The following is a 22444-nucleotide window of genomic DNA, read 5'->3' as shown; positions in this document are numbered from 1 at the left end:
TACAAGTTAAACATACAGGGTGGGGCAAAAGTAGGTTTAGTGTTGTATGTATGGAAAATACAATTAATAAATAATACAAGAATAAAGTTTTGTGTACTCACAACTGTAAACATACTTTTGTCCCACCCTGTGTATTCACTGAATGGTATCATCTCTAGATGTCTGTATATTGGGTGTGAGCATGGATTCAAGGTTTCCAGGGGTTTCTTTCAAGGGCTCCTCTTCATCTTTATTAAGTTCTTCTCTCTATTCTGTTTTCCTTCTATTTAAACAGACAGATAAATGTATGCATTTTGTTTAAAGAATTAAATTTATTGAGGTGACATTGGTTAATAAAATTATATAAGTTTCAAGCATACAATTCTGTGATACAGATTGCCATTCTTATACTTGCTACCCCATTTCATCACTTGCTAACGTCAGTTTTTGGAAATATTTTTGACCACGAACCATGACATTATTCTTTATAACAGAAGCCAAAGTTAAAAGATGTACACATCACACAAATTAATTCAATGGTTATTTTAAAAGTAGAAAATAATACAAATTCAGTTGCCACCTTAGAGGATTTTATACATTATAAAGTGTTCTCTATTATTTCCATGTTCTGAAATTTCTTATTCAAGAACATAGATTCATTCCTAACATATATTTTCTTGGCTGGAAACAGAATAAAGTTTGCTTTTCTTTGACAAAATTGTCCCAGGGAAACAAAACAGTAGAAGTCTTCCTTAAATGTCAGCGTGTGATAACTAAGAAATGGTTGCAGTCTCTTTTTTGGAACGCTTCACGAATTTGTGTGCGCAGGAGCCATGCTAATCTTCTCTGTATCATTCAATTTTAGTGTATGTACTGCCGAAGCAAGCATGGCAGCAGTCTTTTAAATTTCATAAAAGCTATTGTTAAGATGGTGGTTTTGGCCGTTTTGCAGATGGTCCATCTGAGTTAGTTCTGTTATCAATGTTATTTTCATCTTCTGCATCATCTTCATCATCACCTTTTAAAATAAACATTTGTTGTATGACAATATGTTCAGTGGTTGAAAGAAATATAATTAAAATGGTTGCAGATCAAACCATTTCACTTTAGGTTTAATAAAATCATGCATATTCCAGATTTGAAGTATGTATCAATAAAAAGATTTCAGTAATTTTGGTGTTTAAAGCCTTTCCTTGCTATCACTTTTTTTGAAGATATAATTCAAAAATATATGAATATGGCTATTCATATAGCCATAACTTTCACTTTTAAAGTACACAGCTTATTGATTTTTAGTATATTCACAAGGCTGTGCAATCACCACCACTGTCTAATGCTAGAACACTTTCATCATTTCAGAAAGAAATCCCATACTCACTAAGAGTCACTTCCTATTCTCCGAAGTCCTTAGCAACCGCTAATCTAATTTCTATCTCTATAGATTTGTCCATTCTGGACATTTCACATAAATGGAATCATACAATATGTGGCCTTTTGAATCTGGCTTCTTTCATTTAGCATGTTTTCAAGGTTCATTCATGTTGTAGCATGTATCTGCACTTCATTCATTTTTATCGCTGAAAAATATTCCACTATATGGATATATCAGTTTGTTTATCCACTTACCAGCTGATGAGCATTTGTGCTGTTTTCACTCTTTAGCTATTATGAACAATGCCGTTGTGGACATTACTGTATAAGTTTTTGTGTGAACATATGTTTCCAATTCCCTTGGTTGAACTAGGAGTGGAATTTCTGGGTTAGACGGTAACTTTAAGTTTTTGAGGAACTGCCAAGCTCTTTTCCAAAGAAGAAGGCTGTTTTACATTTTCACCAGCAATGTATGAGGACTCCGATTTCTTCAATATCCTAGCCAACACTTACTGTTCTGTTTTGATTATAGCCATTCTAGTGGGCATGTCGTGGTATCTCACTGTGTTTTAGATTGCATTTCCCTGATGGCCAGTGATACTGAGCATCTTTTCATGTGCTTATTGGCCTCACTTATTGGTATAACTGTCTACTCAAATCCTTTGTGTATTTGGTAATTGGATTATTTGTACTTTTAGTTTTAAGTTCTATAACTCTTCTTTAATACTTATAATTTTTTTATTTTGTACATTTCTTGCTGAGATATAATTCATACAACATAAAATTTGCCATTTTATCTTTATCATTTTATTTAACAAAGGTAATTCAAACCTAAGATTTATGGGGATTTCATTTAGTGAATAATAGAAAAACATGTCCACCTATACAAAGATATTACTGACCCACCATTAATAGAAGAGGTGGCAGTTATTTTTCCAAAATTAATGACAGATTTAAAAAAGTGACTCTAGCTGTACTCTTGATCTTATTCAATGACAACATTTTCAACAGATTAGAGGTGCTTCTGGAGCCACAAAACAGGACTTCTTTCTAGATATATATGACTCAGAAACAATCTGTTTTCTGAACTCAGTGTAACCTTCCCAACTGTATCTGTCACATTTGGAACTATCAATTAGCAATCAACATGGAAAAGGAAAGTACAGAATTTGCACTATTCTACAGAGGAGTGAAGCCCTGACTCCAATATTTAGCTCTTAGGTTCTTCAGTTCTGGGCAGTCAAAATGCACCTATTTTGCCATTCAAAACAAGATTTAGAAAATATTAAAGCAGTTAAATTTCACGTTTCTACTTTCAAACCCGACCTACAAAACCGGGATATGGGAAGGCAGTGCCTGGGAGTCTTAAAAGTTGTTAATGAAACTGAAATCTGTCCCAACCTTCAGAACCTGTTCTTATTCTTTTATAGATGGCTACCTTCCACACGTTTGTAATTTCACACCTTGTAAAACTCCTTTTCATCCTTCAACACCCAGCTCAAGTCATGCCCTCTGAAGCCTTCCTGGGTTCTCTCGATTTGCAGGATTACAGATGGTCCTGGGGTCGTCCTTCCACTCTTTACTACCTGTTTAACCCCGGTCCACAAGGAGAGTAACTGAGGCGCATTCACTTCATTCTTTCTCCAGAACTCAGCCCAGAGCCTAGCACAAAGCAGGCAGTTCAGTGTGCGTGTATAATAAGTGAAAAGAGTCGTGAAAACGTTTAGGGAGAAGCAGCCCCGATAAATCGGTCAGATTCCGCTCAGATGGGGCGGAAGGTGTCAATTTTTCGGTCTAATTCTTCTTCCCCCGAGGCTCACTTTCTTTAAGTCCGCTTGAAAAATGTCTACACGTGCCCCCGGAACGTATTTTCCCTGAGCTCCTCTTCCCTGCCCTCCACCCTCCCAGAGCTCACCGTCCAAGGCCTCGTCTGGAGCCGCTGCCACCCTGTCCTGCGCTTCCCGCTGTACCTGGGGGCCCAAGAGCTCGGCCACCAGCTCTCTCATTTGGGCCACGCTGGACAATAGGCCCTGGAAAGGGTCCGCGTCGTTCGGCGCCTCACAGGGCACCCGTAGCTGCTGCCGTTGCCCGTCCAGCCCAACGTACTCGCCCAACACCTCCATGGCAACCACTGAGCTTCCAGAACGCGCCACAGGCAAGTATCACCGGAAGCGGAAGCCAATCCGCAGCGGGCGCAGGCGGGAGAAAGGAGAGGAGCGACTTCCGTTTGTCGGAAGTCGCTCCTCCCCTTTCCTTAGATTTCTTTCTTTGGGATTGGTTCCTGGCATTCAGGGCCCTCCTCCTCCGGCCACGCCTCTCGTGGCCGCTTTTCCCGCCTCCGCTGGGGCAAAGCTGCGGTCCTGTGACAGTTGAGGATGGCCGGAGCCGAGAGTCCAGGTGGGCGGCAGTCGGAACTGGAGCCCGTGGTATCGCTGGTCGACGTCCTCGAGGAGGACGAGGAGCTGGAGAATGAGGCGTGCGCCGTGCTGGGCGGCAGCGACTCGGAGAAGTGCTCCTACTCGCAGGTGGGCGCTCAGCGGGGGCCTCGCCTCCCTCGGGCTCCCGCGGAACCTTCTCGTCCCTGCAGGACTTGTCCTATTCCCGCCTGCCGCGGCCGTCTTCCCCGTGGTGGACCGGAGCCGCCGTTCGTCGTAGGCTTCCCCAACCCAGGCCCAGCTGCCCTTTTACCTTCAGCCTGTGTCCAAGATGGACCCGCTCCGGCCCTCGGTCCTCCTCCGGCCGCTCAGGATTCTCCAGGCTTTGGCCCTCGAGCAGCTGTATCTGTCTTTCTCTCTGTCCCTTCTCGGTGCCCGGCGGCTTTTCAGGCAACCATTCCCAGGACCTCTCATAGCTTCGTCCTACTTTTCCCATCCTAAAATATTTATTAGGAACCGAATGGGAGAGTCAAAGCAGGGCTAAAAGAGAGAGCCGTGGATCTGAAACTCTCCCCGCGTGGGCTGGGCTCCTTGACGGCCGGTTCCTTGGCAATTTAGTTTAGCTGGTCGTTTTTTTGGTGAGAAGCAGCAAGTACCGTGTCGTTTTGCAATCTACGCCCCATGGGGACGGGAACCAGAACAGCAGATGGCACTGGCAAAGTGGGTAGGAGGGGAGAGAAGGAGCTGCTTGAGGAAGAAATTTGGCGTTTGGAAGACGTTGTGAACAAGGATTTGAGGGGGTGCGATGTAGTGTTGCGTGACTCATCCTATGTATTTCTGGGTACAAAAAGGGATCGAGGTGGGTAGAAGAAAACTCACAGAGGATGAGGATTGGGAGGAGGAAGAAGTTGTCTTCTGGGGAGTGGAAGGGAACATCGGGGAATGAGGAGTCTTGGGGTCTTTCCGTGGTGTGGACTGAGATCATAATACCAGTTGTCCTGGCCTCGTTGAGCTTACACTGCGAAGTGGTTGGACTGTGAAATGCAGGTAACCCGGAGAGCGACCCAGATGTGGGCCGGGATTTTAAACCCTTTGGTCACCGCTAGAACAACTTTTCCTTCTCTTTCCTTTTTTTTTAAAACAGTCTGTACCTAAGTTATTTTTGAAATGTCACCACACCACACCTCTAAATGTTTCATCATGCCTCTCCTGGAAAAGAGGGATTTTTTTTTTTTTTTAATGCGTTGATTTTCTCTGGTGGAATCACAAGCATTTTCCAGAGTTAAAGTGATACTATGTAAACCTACACACATTCTCCTATGTTTTCACAAGTTAAAATGATTAAGCAGGCCAGCTTATTCACAGCTGATTGAAAATATTAAACTTTTTATCATTTTATTTATTTCACTTATTTATTTTTAGAGAGAGGGAGAAAGAGAGGGGGAGAAACATCCATGTGGGAGAGAGAGGTCAGTGGGACCTGACCTGCGCCCCAGTTATGCACCCCCACAGGGAATCACACCAGCAGCGTTTTGGTTCACAGGCTGGCGCTCAGTCCGCTGAGCCACAGCAGCCAGGTCAAAATTTTCAATCATTTTAAGAAAAATTGTATGAAAACAGGCACTCGTATGGTCCTGGCCACGTAGCTCAGGTGATGTAGAATGTTGTTCCCATACACCGTGGTTGCGGTTGGATTCCGGTGAGGGCACTCAAAAGAATCAACCAGTGAATGCATAAGTGAGTGGAGTAACAAATCAGTGTTTCTCTCTCTCCACCCTCTCCTTCCCTCCCTGCCTTCCTCTCTGTAAAAATCAATAAAATAAAAAAAGAGAAAGAAAGAAAACATATTAGTGGTATGCAACAGTCAACAGTGTTTTGCCATTTTCTTGTGTAAGCTTTTTCATTAACCTTAGTGGTTTTTACGGGGAGATCATGACCATAGATAATCTGACTTCAGGTATTTCTTAGATCACAGTGTGGGTATTAGGTAACTATGCCATACCCCATTAATTCTCTTTTACAATTTTGGGGTTGTCTTTTAGGGCTTTGTAAAGAGACAAGCACTGTATGCCTGTAGTACCTGTACCCCAGAGGGAGAAGAACCAGCAGGCATTTGCCTAGCTTGCAGTTACGAATGTCACGGAAGTCATAAACTCTTTGAGCTATACACAAAAAGGTAAGGACCATCAGGTTGGTGCTGAATACTTTTTAACTGTTTAGAGTCTCCCAGCTACACTTTTTTCTTAATCTTTCTTTTCCATTCAAAGTAGCTGTGCACTGGTAAAATTTATTATAGTTTAATATAATTCAAAACATAGGTTTCCTATAGGGCCTTTTAAAATACAATTTTGGTACAAACTCAAACTACTCATCTTTCTCTGCCATTAATGTATTTGTGTCTCTGGGTGTTATATAGGTATTTGTCTCTGCATGTTAATTTCCAGAATCATTAAATTGTTTACTGTTATGTGCTTGGAGAAGTTCTGAATTGGACACATGAGCAGCAACCAAGGTCACTTTTTAGATCTTAGAAATGATTTGAAAGGGAGGAGGCTATGATGTGAACTTTAAAAAGTCTTGAGATTTAAAAGAAAAATTAAAATGGGCTCTTCCTCCTTTGTTTCAGAAATTTTCGTTGTGATTGTGGAAACAGCAAGTTTAAAAATTTGGAATGCAAATTGTTTCCTGTAAGTAAGCACTATAACTGTAAATGCACTGAAAATAGCAGAAATTGATATTTGACAGAGTGGATAAAAAACATTTTCCAAAAAGGAAGTTGATGCTTATTCTTTGCAAATGGGCAAATCAATATTAGCCCATTTTTTATCCTATTGGAAAACTAAGTAACCTGCTCAGAGCCTGTGGTATAGGTTGTAATTAACATGAGAGGGTTTTGGGGAAATGTTCTTTGCAGTGATTTGGGTTTAATTATGTTGGTTGAGCTCATGCTCTAAGGTTTTTAAACCAAAGGGTATGATTCTAAAAAGTGGATCAATAAAACTTGGTAATAATGAGTGTGGGCTAGATGCACACAAGAGGTTTTCACTGCTTTTTGGCTAATAAAAACTGCTTATACAATGACTTAGTGAAATATCATAAATGAAAGAAAGTAAGGGATTTTATATTGTTCAATCATAATTGCTAAAACTAATACTCTTTTCTCTCCTTTAAACATTTTTAGACAATTTTCTTGTCTGCTTTTTATTTTTACCTCCTAGTAAACTGGGGGCTTCAGCTACTACAGCTGGCTGTTAAGAAGTACTTTGAAGTTCTAGGCCAAAGTCAGTTTATATAGGTTGATAATTAATACTTATGAGTAACTTTCATTACTATTGTATTAAATGAGTATATTCATTTTCTCCCAGTTGCTACAAAGAAGGTACAAAAAGTGAATTTTTTTTTCCCTGTGTCCTGGAAAAAGTGTCCCTTTAATAGTAGTGAATTCTTTTTCTTTATATATTTAATGCAGAAATTTATTGAATGTAGGAATGTCATGACCTATGAAATTATAGTTAACATTAGAACATAATATATTGAAATTAATATCTTTCAGGACAAAGCAAAGATAAATTCTGGCAATAAGTACAATGACAACTTTTTTGGATTGTACTGCATTTGCAAGAGACCTTATCCCGATCCTGAAGATGAGGTAAGAAAATTGGGGTTAACACCTGGGACTATATCATCTCTAACCTTTACTCCTTAGCCTCTTGTCATATCTGGGCCTCTATAGCTGATTGGGGTAAATTTGGGGATTGTGAAACATTCTAGATTGATGAATTGGGGCTGGATTTATAACTGATACAGGTCTCAACTATTCCCATTCTTACATCATGAGAATCAAATAATAGGACTTCTCCCATGGCCAGGACTGTACTCCTTCCCATCCCTCTTGGCCGGCTGGCCTGCCTGCTCTACTCCCCCAAACACTACAAGAAATGACCTTCCATTTCTTGCCTCCCTGGAAGGAAAGAAATAGCATATTTAAATGATCCTTTTAAATTTTTCAATTAGAAATATACACAAAATTTGCCCTTCCTGGGTAGCTCAGTTGGCTAGAGCATAGTTCTGATACGCCAAGTTTGTGGGTTCAATCTTCAGTCGGCACGTGCAAGAAGCAACCAATGAATGTGTAAATAAATGGAATAACAAATTGTTATTTCTTTTTTCAAGATTTTATTTGCTTATTTTGAGAGAGAGAGGAAGGGAGAAAAAGGAGAGAAAAACAGCAATATGTGGTTGCCTCTCAGGCGCCCCTTACTGGGGACCTGGCCAACAACCCAGACACGTGCCCTGACTGGGAATCGAACCAGCAACCCTTTGATTCGCAGGCTGGCACTCAATCCACTGAGCCACACCAGCCAGAGCTGATAGTTTTCTTTCTCTCTCTCTCTCTTTCTCTAAAAAAAAGGAAAGAAAGGAAAAAAAGAAAGAAATATATGCAAAATTTGAAAAGAGTTTTTCCTTACTCCTGTACCTTCTTGATTCCAGATATAACCACTGTTAACACTTTCTTGGTGCATATATTTTAGACCTTTATCTATGCACATATAAGTGAGTGAGTATGTGTTTCAGTTTATAGTTTTAACAGAAGTGAAAATTCTATACATTCACTTCTGCAACTTGCTTTTCTCACTTATCAGTTTATCTTTAACAAGCCATAAGTATTCTATAGCAGAACGGCATTTTCTGTTTTTTCAGTATTATAAAGAGAGCTGTAGTGAACACAGTCATACAGTACTATAGCTGAATGAACTGCAGGATTTATGTAGAATGGATACCTAGAGGTGGAATTGATGGGTCAAAGGATATTTGTCTTTAAAATTGTGACCATGTTTGTGTAAAGGGTTTAACCACCAACAGCCTTTGGTACTGTTTTTTCCCCAACAATCTTGTCATCCTTACATATAACCAGTCTTTTAAAATTTTACCATTCTGATAGATGAACAACATTATTTAAAAAATTTTTCCTTTCCTTGATTATGTGTGAGATTATGTATCTTTACATGAATTTATTGGGAATTTGTAGTAACCTTCTATCTGAATTGTTCTTTCATATTTTTGGCCCATATTGTCATTGGGTTGGGTTTTGTTTATGTGTTTACTAATTTGAAAGGAGTCTTTTTTTATTTAGAGAAATTAGTTTTCTACCTTCTTTTGTCTTAGAATTTTAATTAGTGAACCAAATTACTTAGAGGAAAAAAATTAAACATCTGTAAGTTAACAAAAATAAAACCTTAAAATTGAGTATTTTAAGGTACAGGCTAAGGTGTTATAACACTTTTTTGAGTCAAGAAACGGAAAAAATACGATGATGAATAAATCAGGTCAGTGAAAGACAAATACCACATGATCTCACTTATATGTGGAATCCAATAAATAAACTGACAAACAAAATAGAAACAGTCATAGATACACAGAACAGACTGACAGTTGTCAGAAGGGAGGGAAGAGGAGGGAACTAGATGAAAGAAGGTGAAGGGATTAGTCAAAGAACATACATGCATGACCCATAGACATGGACAACCGTGTGGTGAGGGCCTAAGGGAAGGTGGGGCAAGGGTTAGGTGGAGGTAGGCACAGCGGGCGCAGACTGGGGACATTTGTAATAGTGTAAACAATAATAATAATAAAGATAGCGCTGGCCGTGTGGCTCGGTTGGAGCATCGTCTCATAACACCAAAAGGTTGCAGGTTTGATTCCTAGTCAGGGCATGTACTTAGGCTCTGGGTTCAATCCCTGGTCGGGGCATGTACAGGAGATTGTTTCTCTCTCACATTGATGTCTGTCTGTTTCTCTTGTCAATAAACATATCCTCAGGTGAGAGTTTTTAAAAAAGCTAAAAATAAATAAACTGATTAAGGCAGAAGAAAGAATAAAGCTGACTTTTTATGTATACATGTATATTTATATACACACATGTATATATATATATGGGTGTTTTTCCTGTAAGATACCATAATAGAGAACGGACAGAATAGCATTGGAATGTTAATCAGCAGCCATGAAAGCCTGGGGATAAAAAGAAAATCATTCTAAAAATTATGGCCTACGGTATGTAATTTTCTTAGGCCAGAATTTAATTATTTAATTTATTTAAATTAGGGAAGATGTTGCTGTCCATATTATCAAGAGATTCTAACATTTAATTATTTTTCAATTACTTGGCAGCATGATGTGGTAAAAAGACCTAATTGTCACATTCCATATTGGTCAACTCATTACCTCCCTGGGCCTGGGTTTATATATAAAATGAGAATACATTACTTATTTATAAAGTTTTGTGAGAATCAGATATTAAGTAACCCGTGAAAGAGCTTTGACATTTGTTTGCAAAGCGCTTATTACACTATAACCCTCTGTAGCACCAGTTCATACAGAATGAACCTCTCTTTTGTCCCTTGATATGCTGCCTTTCCCTGGCTCCTGGGATATCTCCATGGGCAGTGGTCTCACAAATTTCGTAGAGAATTAGTTAATATCTAATCGTCCTGTGTGCCAGATTGACTTCCATGTCCCAGAATTCGGTGTAATCATTAACACACAAACTGCTTTTCCATATTAGGTTCCAGATGAGATGATCCAGTGTGTGGTCTGTGAAGACTGGTTCCATGGAAGGGTAAGGAAAGCCCTTCCCTTTTAAAGCCATTGTCTTTGCAAAAGCAGGAAGGGTCTTTTCTTTTTGAATTGTGTTAAATTTTACATTATAGTTACTCTTCTAAAAATATACAATAAATATATCAGTGTATTTTGCAATATTTGTTTATAAAATAACAGACATTTTGGACAACTTGGAGGTCACAAGGAAAGTAACTCAGTTTTCTGAATTCGCAGCATCTTGGTGCCGTTCCTCCTGAGAGTGGCGACTTCCAAGAGATGGTGTGCCAGGCCTGTATGAAACGCTGCTCTTTCTTGTGGGCTTATGCTGCACAGTTGGCAGGTAGGTGTCTCTGTGGAGTTGGTGTGCCACAAACTCGTTCTTGTGAAATTTGTATGTTCAGTTTGGAATTTTTTTTTTGAAGATTTTATTTAGAGAGACAGGAAGGGAGGGAGAGAGGGAGAGAAACATCGATAGAAACATCAGTGTGAGGAGAGATACATCAATCAGTTGCCTCTCGCACATCCCCAACTAGGTACCTGGCCTGCAACCCAGGCACATGCCCTGACTGGGAATTGAACTGGCAACCTTTTGGTTTACAGACTGGTGCTCAACCTACTGAACCACAGGAACCAGGTCTATTAAATTTTTTAAGTGGCAGTTACTGATAGTGTCTGCTGCTCTGGCCTCTCAATTTCTTGCTCTTCTCACCCTTAGGGAACATTTCACCTATAAACCTCAAACAGCATAGGCATGCCTAAGAGCTCATCCTACACCACTTCGATTGTTCCAAAAGTTGTTAAACTTGGTGCTCCCTCTTTCTGTTCATACCCTTCCCAGTTTTAGCCCTCACTTTCCACTGGACCTGCATATATTCCTCATTCATTGGGTTTTCTTAATTGGTTCCTCCTACCACTTCATTTCCTTGTCAGCAGTTGGCTTCATCTATTAGATTGAAATGCCACAATGTACCTTGAGCTCCTTCACAGTATTTCTGCCTCCAAACCCATCCTCTTTTGTTTCTTCCTCATGAAGAAAAGCTGGTGGGACCCTGGCTATGTAGTTCAGTTGGTTAGAGCATTGTGCCAATATACCAGGGTTGCAGGTTTTATCCTCAAGTCAGGACACATACAAGAATCAACCGATGAATGCATACGTAAGCCGAAGAACAAATCGGTGTCTGTCTCTCTGTCTCGCAAATAAATAAATAAATAAATAAATAAATAAATAAATAATTTTAAAAAAGAAAAATTGTTATTTCTTCAAAACTACCCTGTTACTTGTATTTGCAGTTAAATTCTTCCTACTGCCTGTTGCTTCTAGAGCTATCCTTTCTCTCTTTAGCATCTGTTGTAATTTTCTTTCCTCTTTACATATAAAGTCCTTAAGTAGTGATTCTATTTTTAAATGAGCTGTTTAATTATTTGAACTCTTTGGATTGGCAGATATAACTTAAAAAAAAATTGATGTTTTTCATTATTCCAGAGATTTAAGATTGACACTCCTTTTCCAGATTTTGAAATATGTATTTCTAAAGGTTTTATTTACTTATTGTTTAGAGAGAGGGGAAGGGAGGGAGAAAAGGAGGGATAGAAACATCGTGTGAGAGATACATCACACCCCCAGCTGGGGACCTGGCCCGTAACCCAGGCATGTGCTCTGACTGGGAGTCCAACTGGCGACCCTTTGATTTGCAGGCTGGCACTCAATCCACTGAGCCACACCAGCCAGGGCTGAAATATTTTTTAATCAGGTGGCGTGATTTCCTTGCCTAATAGGTCTGTGGATATGCGTATGTGTTTTTGTTTTTGTTTTTTTCATGGAACCTACAGTAACCAAACCGTCTGCTGAGGATGATGGGTTGGCTCTTAATGTCGATGGAATAGGTGATCAGGACGTTACCAAGCCTGAAAATGGAGATCATCAGGAGAACGTCCTTAAAGAGGATGTTCTAGAACATGCCAAGGATGCTGTCAAGGAAGTTAAAACAGAGCAGACAAATGAACCATGTGCCAGCTCTAGTTCTGAACCTGACCTCCAGGTAATGAAGTAGGAGCCATAAAAGAAGTAAAATTTAAGCAAAATTCTTTAAACTGCATAGTCTTGGATTTCAATTATACACTTTATAATTATAAAGAAATCCTCCTACAAATATAAACTACGAAAACTATGATAGGTTAAAAAACACACTTCAAAACCTAATTTTATTTCAGACAGTGTTTAAGAATCAGTGTCTGAACACAGAATCACAACCTGGCTGCAAACTTCAGGAGCTTAAAGCGAAGCATTTTATAAAGACAGACACTGCCACCTATTGGCCCCTGAACTGGCGGAGCAAGTTATGTACCTGCAAAGACTGTGTGGTGAGTACCTGATCAGATTTACTGTTAGTGTGTTTTGTGGACTGATGCCTAAAATAAGAACATCTGAAAAATATATGTATGAAATTGATGTTAGGAGTGTAGAGAAGTTTAAAAATTTTGTATTAAGCAAATTTATGAAATGGTTATTTGCAGTCTAAATGCTTGTGGAAGAAATGAATTATGCATTATTTTTATTTACTTATCTTCATTTTAGTGGAAAAATAGCAATTCTTAGCTTTTTTATATTGTAGAATTGCTTGAAAACACAAATTGCTTGAGAGTTACAGTAAGTCATTGGTTTTTAAGTAAAGATCTCTTAGACTACACAATATCTACTAGGAAGTCAGAAGACTTCTAAAAGAGACTTGGGCAAAAACAATAAATCACTCAAGCAATTCTGGTAAAAGGCTCAGGTTTTTTTGCAGTTAATCTAAAATAAAATTTTGGTGATTCTCACGAGGTTGACTTTCTGAGATAATATGCTGTTCTAATGGGGAAACTGGTTTTATTTTTTTAAAGAAAATGTATGGCGATCTTGATGTCCTGTTCCTGACAGATGAATGTGACACAGTTCTGGCTTATGAAAACAAGGGCAAGGTTGACCAGGCAGCTGACAGAACAGACCCTCTGATGGACACCCTTAACAGCATGAACAGAGTCCAGCAAGTGGAACTTATTTGTGGTGAATACTGTTTGAGTGTGAAAATCATGAACTTGAAAAGTTTCCTTTGCTATTAAAAAAAAAAAAGTATATATATATATATGGAGGGCATCTAATACCTGTTGTTTTAATTTAATACAAAGGAAGTTTAAATTTGGAATTATATAGGAGACCTCAGCTATACTTGCTTAAGGATAATGTTGCTGGGTATTTAGTTGCTATTACTATTGAATCAGTTATATGCTAGAAAAATTACATGCTTGAGAAACCACAGCATGTGCTATTTTTTGATTAAAGGTAGGTGTTTGCATAAAGAATATTAGAGAATGAATTTTTTCATCCAATGAAAAATAGTTTTCATTGAGTATTACATGTCATCTTTTGACGGTTCTTGAGGTTGCTTCAGTGGTTCACAGCAAACCACTAGAGGGAAAAATACCCCCACACTCTTAACTGCAGGCTTTCACACTGTCCCCCTGCCCCCACACACCCAACTCATTTCAGTGACTTCTGTCCCAGCCGGTTTCTTTGGGGATGCCACCACCTGTGTGCCCCTTTTATGGCATTGATCGTTTCTATCCTTTATTTGTAATTATTTGATTAATTTCCTTTTGCCTTTAACCTTTTTAAAAGTCCTTAGCTAATCTTTTTTGGAGTGAGGTTTTCTCTGGTTTTTGAAATTTTTTTTAACAAGAAAAAATACCATTTTTGATAACAAAGTGAAGGAATTTGGGAGAAACTGGGAAAAATTCCTTTGCAGGTTTCATTAAAAAAAATTGAAACTATGAACTAAAAAAATTAATCTATTAACTAAAATTTAAACTATATACTTAAAAGTCAGTGGTAAAGGAATATTTTGTTTCTAAAAGCAAATGACTTATCTATTTTGTTGTTTTGATTTAGAATATAATGACTTGAAGACTGAACTGAAAGACTATCTCAAGCGATTTGCTGATGAAGGAACAGTAAGTTGAGTTAAAGAATTTTAATCATAGCCTTGTATGTTTTGAATAAACTTTATTTTCTTTGTTAAAAAAAAATGTGCATCTTCAACTGGATACTTGAGAGTTTAATGTAGGCAAGGCTAACGGAAATCCATAAGAGGGGGTAAAACACCCAGCCCCATTCAGAGTCCTTCCCAGCCCTGGTCCTGGAGGAAGGCGGGCGGGGCAGTCACGCGGGACCTGGAAAGAGTGGCTGCAGCTTAGGAGGGGGCCCCACTAGATCAGCCTCGCCAGTTCTGCCGGCCTGACCTCCAAGTAAGGATCCTTGTGGAAGAGGAAAGGAAGCTGACCAGGCAGGACACATTTAAAGCCAGGCCCCATTTTGGGGATTCTGGGTTCTATAAAGTAAAAGAACTTTATGATTAGGGGCTAAAACATTTCTCTTGCCAGCAAGAAAATCTATATACTCATAACAAGGACACTGACTCTGCCATGTTCAGTGTTTTAAGTGGTGTCCCAGGTGAATTTATAAGTACTTCTAGCCCTTTACTCTTCATGTGTTTGTGATGAATTTTTCCTATAATAGTTTTCTGTCTTCCTAAGGCAGATAAAAAACAGAATTTAACTTATCTTTTCATGGCCTAAGGTTTATCCTCATGGACAGTATATGCTTTACTGTGTTATAGCCAGACACGCAAACCCAGTCAGACATGGGTCTGGTGGACACTCTTGGGAGAAGTATCTGCTGGCCTACTTTAGGTCGTTTTCCTTTTCATAAATGTGAGGAGAACTTGTAGTTGCCTAGATTTTTGGACAGGGTCACAGCCTTTCTGCAAAATGAATAGTAAACTCAGAAGGTAAAAGAACCTTCTCTTAAATAGTTTCTCGTTTCTCTGAGTGTGTTCTTCACTGTCACTAAAAGTGTCTTCCTGCTCCCCAACAGTTCTAAACTAGAGTCAGTCTTTTTTCTGCTTAGTAATTTCATTTATTCCTTTTTCAGATATTGAATTTCGGTAACACCATTCATGTTGATCTTTCAATATATAAAATTGGGAAGAATTGGAGAACCGACTTTGCATACTGTAGCATGAAAAATGGTTTTCTGTGTCATAATTGAGTTTTACAGAGTTATTCTTATTTCTGTTGCAAAGGCTCCTCTGGTTAATGGAGACTCATGCTACTCTTGCTAGAACTAAGAATAGGAATGGTCAACTGTTTTAAACTGCACCGATAGCGGACACTGGAAGTCTTTCAGACGTGTCAAGCCACAGACTCTTGGCTCAGCGGTGAGCCTCTGCTCTCGTGCGGTTTGTGGTCACAGTGCCCTTTATTAATTTTATTTTACACATACACACTTAAAATCACATAAAAGAAAAAAGGTATGTTGTCCTTTCCCATTCACATTTGAAAGTTTTATTCAAAGTCTTCACATGTATCAACATACAGATCACTACTTTGTTATCACTAGAGTAGCTCTTGATGAGTCTTCCTAAGAATTTTTAAATCTGATGTGATGATTTAAAAGGACTTACATTTAAAATAATGTAACAATTTATGTAAGTACCTAACATATGATGAGCATGCTCTTACATCTAAAACAAAAAAGGTAACATTGGTACTATATATATATATATTTGACAAGTGTGCATTAAAGAATTCTCTAAAATAAAACATTTAAAATGTGGAGAACATTTTTTCAAAATACAGAAAACTATTGTTAAGATAGGCACACCCACAATTCTTATAAAAACATGGTGGTGGAAAATAAAATTCATCTGAGCACTCATTTCTCAGATGTGCAAAAGCTATGAAGTTGTTAATCACTGGATACTGATTGGCTCCCACTTTGCACAGTTTGAGTTTCAACACTGATTGGTATGAATTATGAATTACACAATTACTGTTATTTTCAGTGTTTCTGCCTAGGTTCCATAAAGAATGCATCAACATTATTTGTCTATAAAAGTCACTTCCTTTGTTCTTTTTTAATAAAGGCATTACATTTAGAAAATAGTTATTTTAGCAAATAGTGCTTTAGGAAATCTCAAACTCTAAATCAACGTGCTCCATCAACTGTAAGTAGATCTTAGAAGCCCTAATTGAAAAGAACACAAATGTAAAAAGCTGATTAATTTAAAGATTATAAAAATTGGTTTATTGTAAAAGCAATTCAAGAATACACAGTTAAAATCTTATCCCAAAAGAAAATATTATTTTATGTTATTTGTTCTGTGACATTACTAACTGGATCTTTACCAAACAAAATCCTTAAGTTGATGTAAGACATCTATTTTGATTTTATTTGTCCACAGGAGATAATGCTAAATAACTTCTAGACTGCCTCTATTTAATGTTTGTGTCTGTTATAAAAAACCCTTAGAAACCACAGATTTTCTGAGACAAGTCAATCAATTGATTTATTATTGAACCCAAGAATTTTTTCTGTAACATTTCTATTGTGCACATTAGCTGTGACCATTTGAAGACGTCTAGAAACTAAAAATTGCACACTCTAGTTTGTGTGCTTTTAGGTGTCCTCCTGCAATTTTCTTGCAGGAGAAATGTTTTCCTTTTATTGCTCTTCAGTGCTGAATGTTTGTGATCCAACGTAAGGATAAGTCCTTCCTATTGGAACTCCCAGGTATCCTATTTACTAGCATTTTGTAGGTATAAATTTCCAAGCCATTTAGCTAAGAGGTACTTCACAGCTTTGGCCTCAGGTATTTCGGAGCGTGTTAGCCATCCAGACCTTGAATCTCTTGGGGGTTCTAATTCCTCACTGCCAACCAGGCCAGCAGTTCTACTCTTAGTGCTTGTGAAGCTGGCATATCAGCTACTGGTCTATGGTAAAGTACTGGCAAAATGTTAGGTTCTTTCATTTAGAGATAAGTAAGTGTCTTATCTTACCTCAAGAAAGTTCTTCAAGTTAGGATGCTATTTGCATATGTTAGCAGCACTTCCCCGTGGGGAGTGAGAAAGGGAGCTTCTCATTTTATTCACAATTGTCCTCCTTACCTTGCTCCCTCCCGCTCACAGGCATTCACTACTTCCTCTCCCTTACCTGCCCCACCTTAATTTCTTCATAACAATAAACACGCATTACCTTTATAATTAAAGAGTAATTAACAAACCCATCTCTTGTGATGGCCCTCAGACGGCTTTAGGTCACTGGATCGCTGGCATGGCTGGCTCTTGGGGTGCGCAGGGACGGACTCCTGGGTTATCCCAGTTTACTTTTCATCTGTATTTTCCCTTTGTCTTTCTTATTTTTAATATTTTATTTTGCTTATATTGTAAACAGCTTTGTATCATGCTCCAATCCTTTTTCCAATAAAATGGAAGATAAATTTCTCATTTTTATCACATAAAATGAATATCCATTTATTAAGAGTAGCGCTTCTGTATTTTTTGCCAATTATTATTTTTTTGTTTTTGTTTATATACAAGCATCTTTAATTTTGGACTCTTAATTTCAGGTTCCTTTTTTTGAGGAAAGAAGCAAGCACAGATCTCAAAACAAAATGGGTGTGTGTAGTGTGTGTGTCTGAGAGAGAGAGAGAGGGAGAAAGAGAGTGTGCGCGCGCGCACAGGAGCTGAAGGACTTTCCCAAAAGGCAGCTTTGGAAAGGGGGAGAGCAGTGGTCTAGGGCACCTTTTGGGTTCTCAGTTTTTGTGCTGGCTGACACTTTTTTAGAAAAGAGAGAGGAGAAGGGAGGGAGAAGGAGAGGGAGAAAACAGATCGGTTGCTTCTCACACCCCCCCAACCGGGGACCTGGCCCATGACCCAGGCATGTGCCCTGCGCAGGAGACCTTTTGGTTTGCGGGACGACACCCAGCCCGCTGGGCCACACTGGTCAGGGTTCTCTTCTTGCTAACATGTCTTGAGAACTTAGTGTGTGCCAAGAATGTTCTATAGGCATTATATCTCATCTGCTCTTCAAAGGACCCTGTCACATAGGTGCTGCTTTTATCTGATTTTGTGTGAAGAAACCAAGCAAAGTGGTGGAACCTGTGGTTGGCGCCACATGCTATTCTGCCTGGCTGTGGGGCCCTGAGCAGGTCAACCTCTCGGAGCCTGGATGAGCTCTGTAAAGTGGAGATAGTGTAATCAATCACCCATTAAAATCATTCATATCAGCAGTGTTGACTTGTTTGTGAACTTTATGACTGGTTGTTGCTATTTAGTGATGTAGTTCTTTTCCTAATCTTTGCTTTTCATCAACAGGTTGTAAAGAGAGAGGACATCCAGCAGTTCTTTGAAGAATTTCAGTCAAAAAAGAGAAGAAGAGTGGATGGCATGCAGTACTATTGCAGCTAGAGCGGAGTGTGGCGTCTTCTCGTCCAGGCCGGCGACCATGCCACTTGCTGTTCCAGGAATAAAAGAGGCCTATTCCACATTTGCTCCTCTCCCCGTCCTCTCTTTGGAGAGGCTGCCGCCTCTGACCTTGAGCTTCCCTCGCTCTCCTCAACTGCCGTAGCCACAATGTTTATGCTGATTTCACAACCAGCATTCTTCTGACTCAGCTAAAAGCAACTCATTCCACAGACTTCAGCCCCCACCACGCCCCCAGTCTACCCAGGGTTATTTGCTTATAAGTTTTAAGAAGTTTGATTTGGTTTTGAGAAAGTAAACTAGTTTCTTTTCTAATTTTTTGGTGTTTAACTCCCAAATGTGTCTACTCTGCCGCAGGGCTGTTGTCTTCCAGGACCTGCTTTGGGGGCATCTTCCTGTCAGCGAGAACCTCTCCAGGTCCCCCTCACCCCAATGATCGTGGTGCCTTGGGTCAAAGCTTCCTCAAGCCTGATCTTCTCCTTCTCTCACACGCCTCCCTTCTGAGGTGTGGTCACGGCTTAGAAGGGATCTTGAAACTTGTTTCCTCTGGGCCCAACCTCTGGAGTAGCCAGGACTGATGGTTCTGTGGCCTGGATGTCTGTTACAGGCAAGGAGACTGGCTGACGGCAGGATTGAGGAAGCCCACCTTTGATACGAATTTTACTAGTAAATTTAAAGTGACCGTTTCATTCACAGTTCTACTGGCACTAGCATATGCGAATCCAGTACTGTAGTGCTCACAGGGCTTCCTGAGAAAACGTGCCTGCACAGCCGCGCTCTTCTCTGCCTAGAAACTAGACCGGCACTACCCTGTGAAACCTTGGTGGTTTACAAAGTCCTCTGGATTTCTTTATATTATCAGGGATATTCATAAGCATATATTAAGAACAAACCTATTTTGATACTGTTCTGTTAAGAAAATGTTATTAGAACCCCCATAAATTATTTTTCCCTTTAAATTGTGCTGAAGAACAAGATACTGGCTTAGCTTACTGGTAGCGAGCATGGCAGTGCGTGCCCTGTTTAGGAAGAGGCAGGCAGGATGGGTGGAAGATTCCAAACAAGACCCTAGGCTGCGCGAATGATGAGCTTTATGTATATAAGTGTTAATGCCCATAGCTGGTTCCCTAATGACTACAAGATCTTTTGAAGACCCTCATGGAATGTTGTATAAAACCCCATGTTTGAAGGGAAGTCCTTTCAGTTGGTGTGAAATCTCTAAAGCCCCTCAGTCTGTGTGGAAAACACCTTTTGACAGACAGTTGCTCTCTCTCTGGAGGGATGAGGTCCTTCCTGGAATAGATGATATACTTTGAAGTATGTGACTACACGTATTTCAGGCTCTGGGGTCACAAGTGTTTATTAATACTCGTGTGTGTGTTCAGCAGCCACTTAGATGAGTACCCACTGATCCTTGAACAAGATGAATGAGAATTACAGAAAGTCAAGGCCTCAGAGAAATGGTCTGTCCCATCTTTTTCTGCATCACACGTCCCGAATTGCAGATCCTCATGAAAAGCGGTGTGGGGCTGGAAGGTCTCATGGCCACAGGAGATGCTTGCAGGCCCTGAGCTGGCCTTGTAGAGGGGGGGTCAACGGGCTAGGTTGGAAAGGTCAGGGCGTCTTTGACGTTGTTGGCAGTCCCCAGCTTGGGAACTCTTCCAAGTCCAGATTTCTGCACCCCATCTGCAAGGTTGCACCACTTTGTGGCCTGAAAGTTTGTATTTTCTCAAATGTTTAACTACCAGAAATTTCCTTCTTATGACAGGTCAGGACTGGGTCTCAGAGGTGACACACTACTGTGCCACAGCAGTACAGATCGCCCAGTGCTGAAGGGCTTGTTTTATGAAAGGTACTGTTCCTTCTTTTCCATTAACCAGAAAACCTCTTTTTTTACCTTTTGTTCACAACTAGTTTTATTATTGACTGTATTGGACTGTCTCTTCTTGTAGAGACTGATTTTGGCCAACATGTGGCAGTTAATGCATGTTTTATGCAAAAGAAGAATATGGTATTAGTTGCTTTTAAGGAATTCTGGCATTGTATGTCCATTTTTGTAGAATTGTTACTGGACTTATAATTACATACTAAACTCCAATCAGGTTTCTGTAAAATTAAATAAAACCAATTCAAAATAGTGGCTTTTCAGATTGTAGTCATTCAAATGCGCACAAGCACCCCCTTTGCGTTACCGTGAAGAGTATGTGTCCCAGCAGTGGCCACTGCCCTGGGGCCCTGTTCAAGTGGGAGACTAGTTCATTCCTTTTGCTGGTTCAGAAGATGTGGCCTGACCGGAGGTATTTGGATTTATAACACCTGGGAGGGAGATTCTGTAATCCTTTTGGGACCTAGATGAACAAGGAGAACGAAGAAATGGGCTTGGGTTGTGAGTGATCTCAATCTGTTCAGGGGCAGGAAAGCGAGCTGGCTAGGAGCCTAGTCCAAGGAAAAGATGCAGCACACCTACGTGGTAGCCATTATTTCAAAGTAAATGAAAACAAAGGGGAAAAAAGCCAATGCAAAGGCCCATCTGTGGCCTTCCCCAAACTCTTGCTTCCTTGGATGTTGTTCAGACTTGCGGTCATCACCCCTGTGAGTTCTGCTCAGGTGAATGAAGGGCTTACATACCTGAAAACGCAGGCTTATGTAATCACTGCCAGGGAAGCTGCAGCTCTCCCAGCTCCCCCAAGCTCCCCTGGGCAACGTGACAAAAGGGAGCGCAATCCAAGCGCCTGCTGGACCTCGGCAGTGGCCTGGTGCAGCTCCCTGTGGAAGACAAGTATGCTCTGGGGGACGTGGGAAGTGCAGGACACCACCCCAGCAGAGCTCCCAGGAGCCAACGGGGCTGCCTCCGAGTCGGGTCACCTCAAAGCAGCTTCCAGACGCAAGCCTTGGTCTGAGTGGGCATCCAGCATTTGGCACTGGGCCAAAGCCATTCTCATACCTCATTTGTCCCCAAGCCACTGGACAGTACCTCTGTAATTATTCAATGTCTTTTCCTCCCCATGACCCTAAAATTGTTACGGGCAGCACTTGTTCATTACTGTCACTGTCACCTCAGGACCTAGCAATGTCTGGCAGGCAGAGGTTGCTTACTTGATGAATGAATGTTTGCTGAACAAGTGGACGCCAAAAGTGCACCTCCCCCAGTCCCTGCACATTGTGTCTCCTCGGCCTGGGCCACCACTGTCAGGGTTTGAGCCCAGGCTCAGCCAACTTGCTAGCGGAATGACCTTGGACGAGTTACTCAAGAACTCCTTGCTTCACTTTTCTCATTTGTACAGTGGCACTAAAAGTAGTATGTCATTAACGAAGGATTAAAGAAAAAAAAGAGTACTGAAACCAGCATATTTCTCCTTGCATTCATTCCTGGGCCATGTCAAGCTGGTGTTCCTTTCAGCCATGAGCCTCCTACTGCTTATGTACTATTCTGATTGTTTCTAGGACAAAAGTCTTTCCCAGCTACACTTTAAAGTATCTGAGAAAAGGTATCCTGTCTGCTTTTTGTCTCTGCCAAGAGTGGACTCTAATACTCCCTAGTGCACGAGATGAAATGATGGGGCCTTCCCTAGGCTGGCAAGGGAAGCCAGCCCGAACTACCTTTTCCAGGGTGATCCTCAAGGAAAGACAGGAAAGTGGACTTAATTCTCTTTAGATTTTTATATGCTCACTCACAAAAACCTTAGGTTTTATCTTGATACTCCATAGCTAAACCTAAGATGGTCACAGAATATAAAGAATTGCTTTAGTGAGGCATGAAGGAACTTAGTAAAATGATTAAAATAAATTTTAAAATAAATTTAAACAGCTATTTTAAAACA

General features: G+C 40.2%; 2 protein-coding genes and 1 pseudogene across 2 annotated transcripts; 1 reads left to right on the top strand and 2 right to left on the bottom strand.

Annotated features, from left to right (window-relative positions):
• Nucleotides 1-297: 297 nt before the first annotated feature.
• Nucleotides 298-3524, bottom strand: GON7 (GON7 subunit of KEOPS complex). Its single transcript, XM_054566970.1, has 2 exons — nt 3266-3524; nt 298-997 (listed from the first exon to the last, which is right to left on the bottom strand). Exons 1-2 carry the CDS (start codon nt 3471-3473, stop codon nt 903-905), a joined length of 303 nt encoding a protein of 100 aa, XP_054422945.1. The 5' UTR covers nt 3474-3524; the 3' UTR covers nt 298-902.
• Nucleotides 772-866, bottom strand: LOC129066122 (uncharacterized; annotated as a pseudogene).
• Nucleotides 3525-3670: 146 nt separating the features above from the next.
• On the top strand, nt 3671-20747 carry UBR7 (ubiquitin protein ligase E3 component n-recognin 7). Its single transcript, XM_054567106.1, has 11 exons — nt 3671-3875; nt 5768-5901; nt 6352-6412; nt 7279-7374; nt 10291-10344; nt 10560-10665; nt 12156-12364; nt 12537-12686; nt 13206-13368; nt 14251-14312; nt 18516-20747. The coding sequence occupies exons 1-11, from the start codon at nt 3726-3728 to the stop codon at nt 18606-18608; spliced, it is 1278 nt and encodes a 425-aa protein (XP_054423081.1). The 5' UTR covers nt 3671-3725; the 3' UTR covers nt 18609-20747.
• Nucleotides 20748-22444: the final 1697 nt, after the last annotated feature.

This window comes from Pteronotus mesoamericanus, unplaced genomic scaffold, assembly GCF_021234165.1.
Source record: "Pteronotus mesoamericanus isolate MK-2021 breed Mesoamerican mustached bat unplaced genomic scaffold, CSHL_Meso_final contig_182, whole genome shotgun sequence".
NCBI lineage: Eukaryota > Metazoa > Chordata > Mammalia > Chiroptera > Mormoopidae > Pteronotus > Pteronotus mesoamericanus.
Note: the sequence above shows the minus strand (reverse complement) of the source record. Positions and strands in the feature narration are given on the sequence as shown.

Bases quoted from the DNA above. Each gene is read 5' to 3' on its own strand.
- GON7 (XM_054566970.1), bottom strand. From the start codon at position 3,473: ATGGAGGTGTTGGGCGAGTACGTTGGGCTGGACGGGCAACGGCAGCAG. The intron at 998-3,265 runs GTGAGCTCTGGG...TTATTTTAAAAG, and splicing joins TCCAGACGAGGCCTTGGACG to GTGATGATGAAGATGATGCA.
- UBR7 (XM_054567106.1), top strand. From the start codon at position 3,726: ATGGCCGGAGCCGAGAGTCCAGGTGGGCGGCAGTCGGAACTGGAGCCC. The intron at 12,687-13,205 runs GTGAGTACCTGA...ATTTTTTTAAAG, and splicing joins GTACCTGCAAAGACTGTGTG to AAAATGTATGGCGATCTTGA. The intron at 13,369-14,250 runs GTGAATACTGTT...GTTTTGATTTAG, and splicing joins GCAAGTGGAACTTATTTGTG to AATATAATGACTTGAAGACT.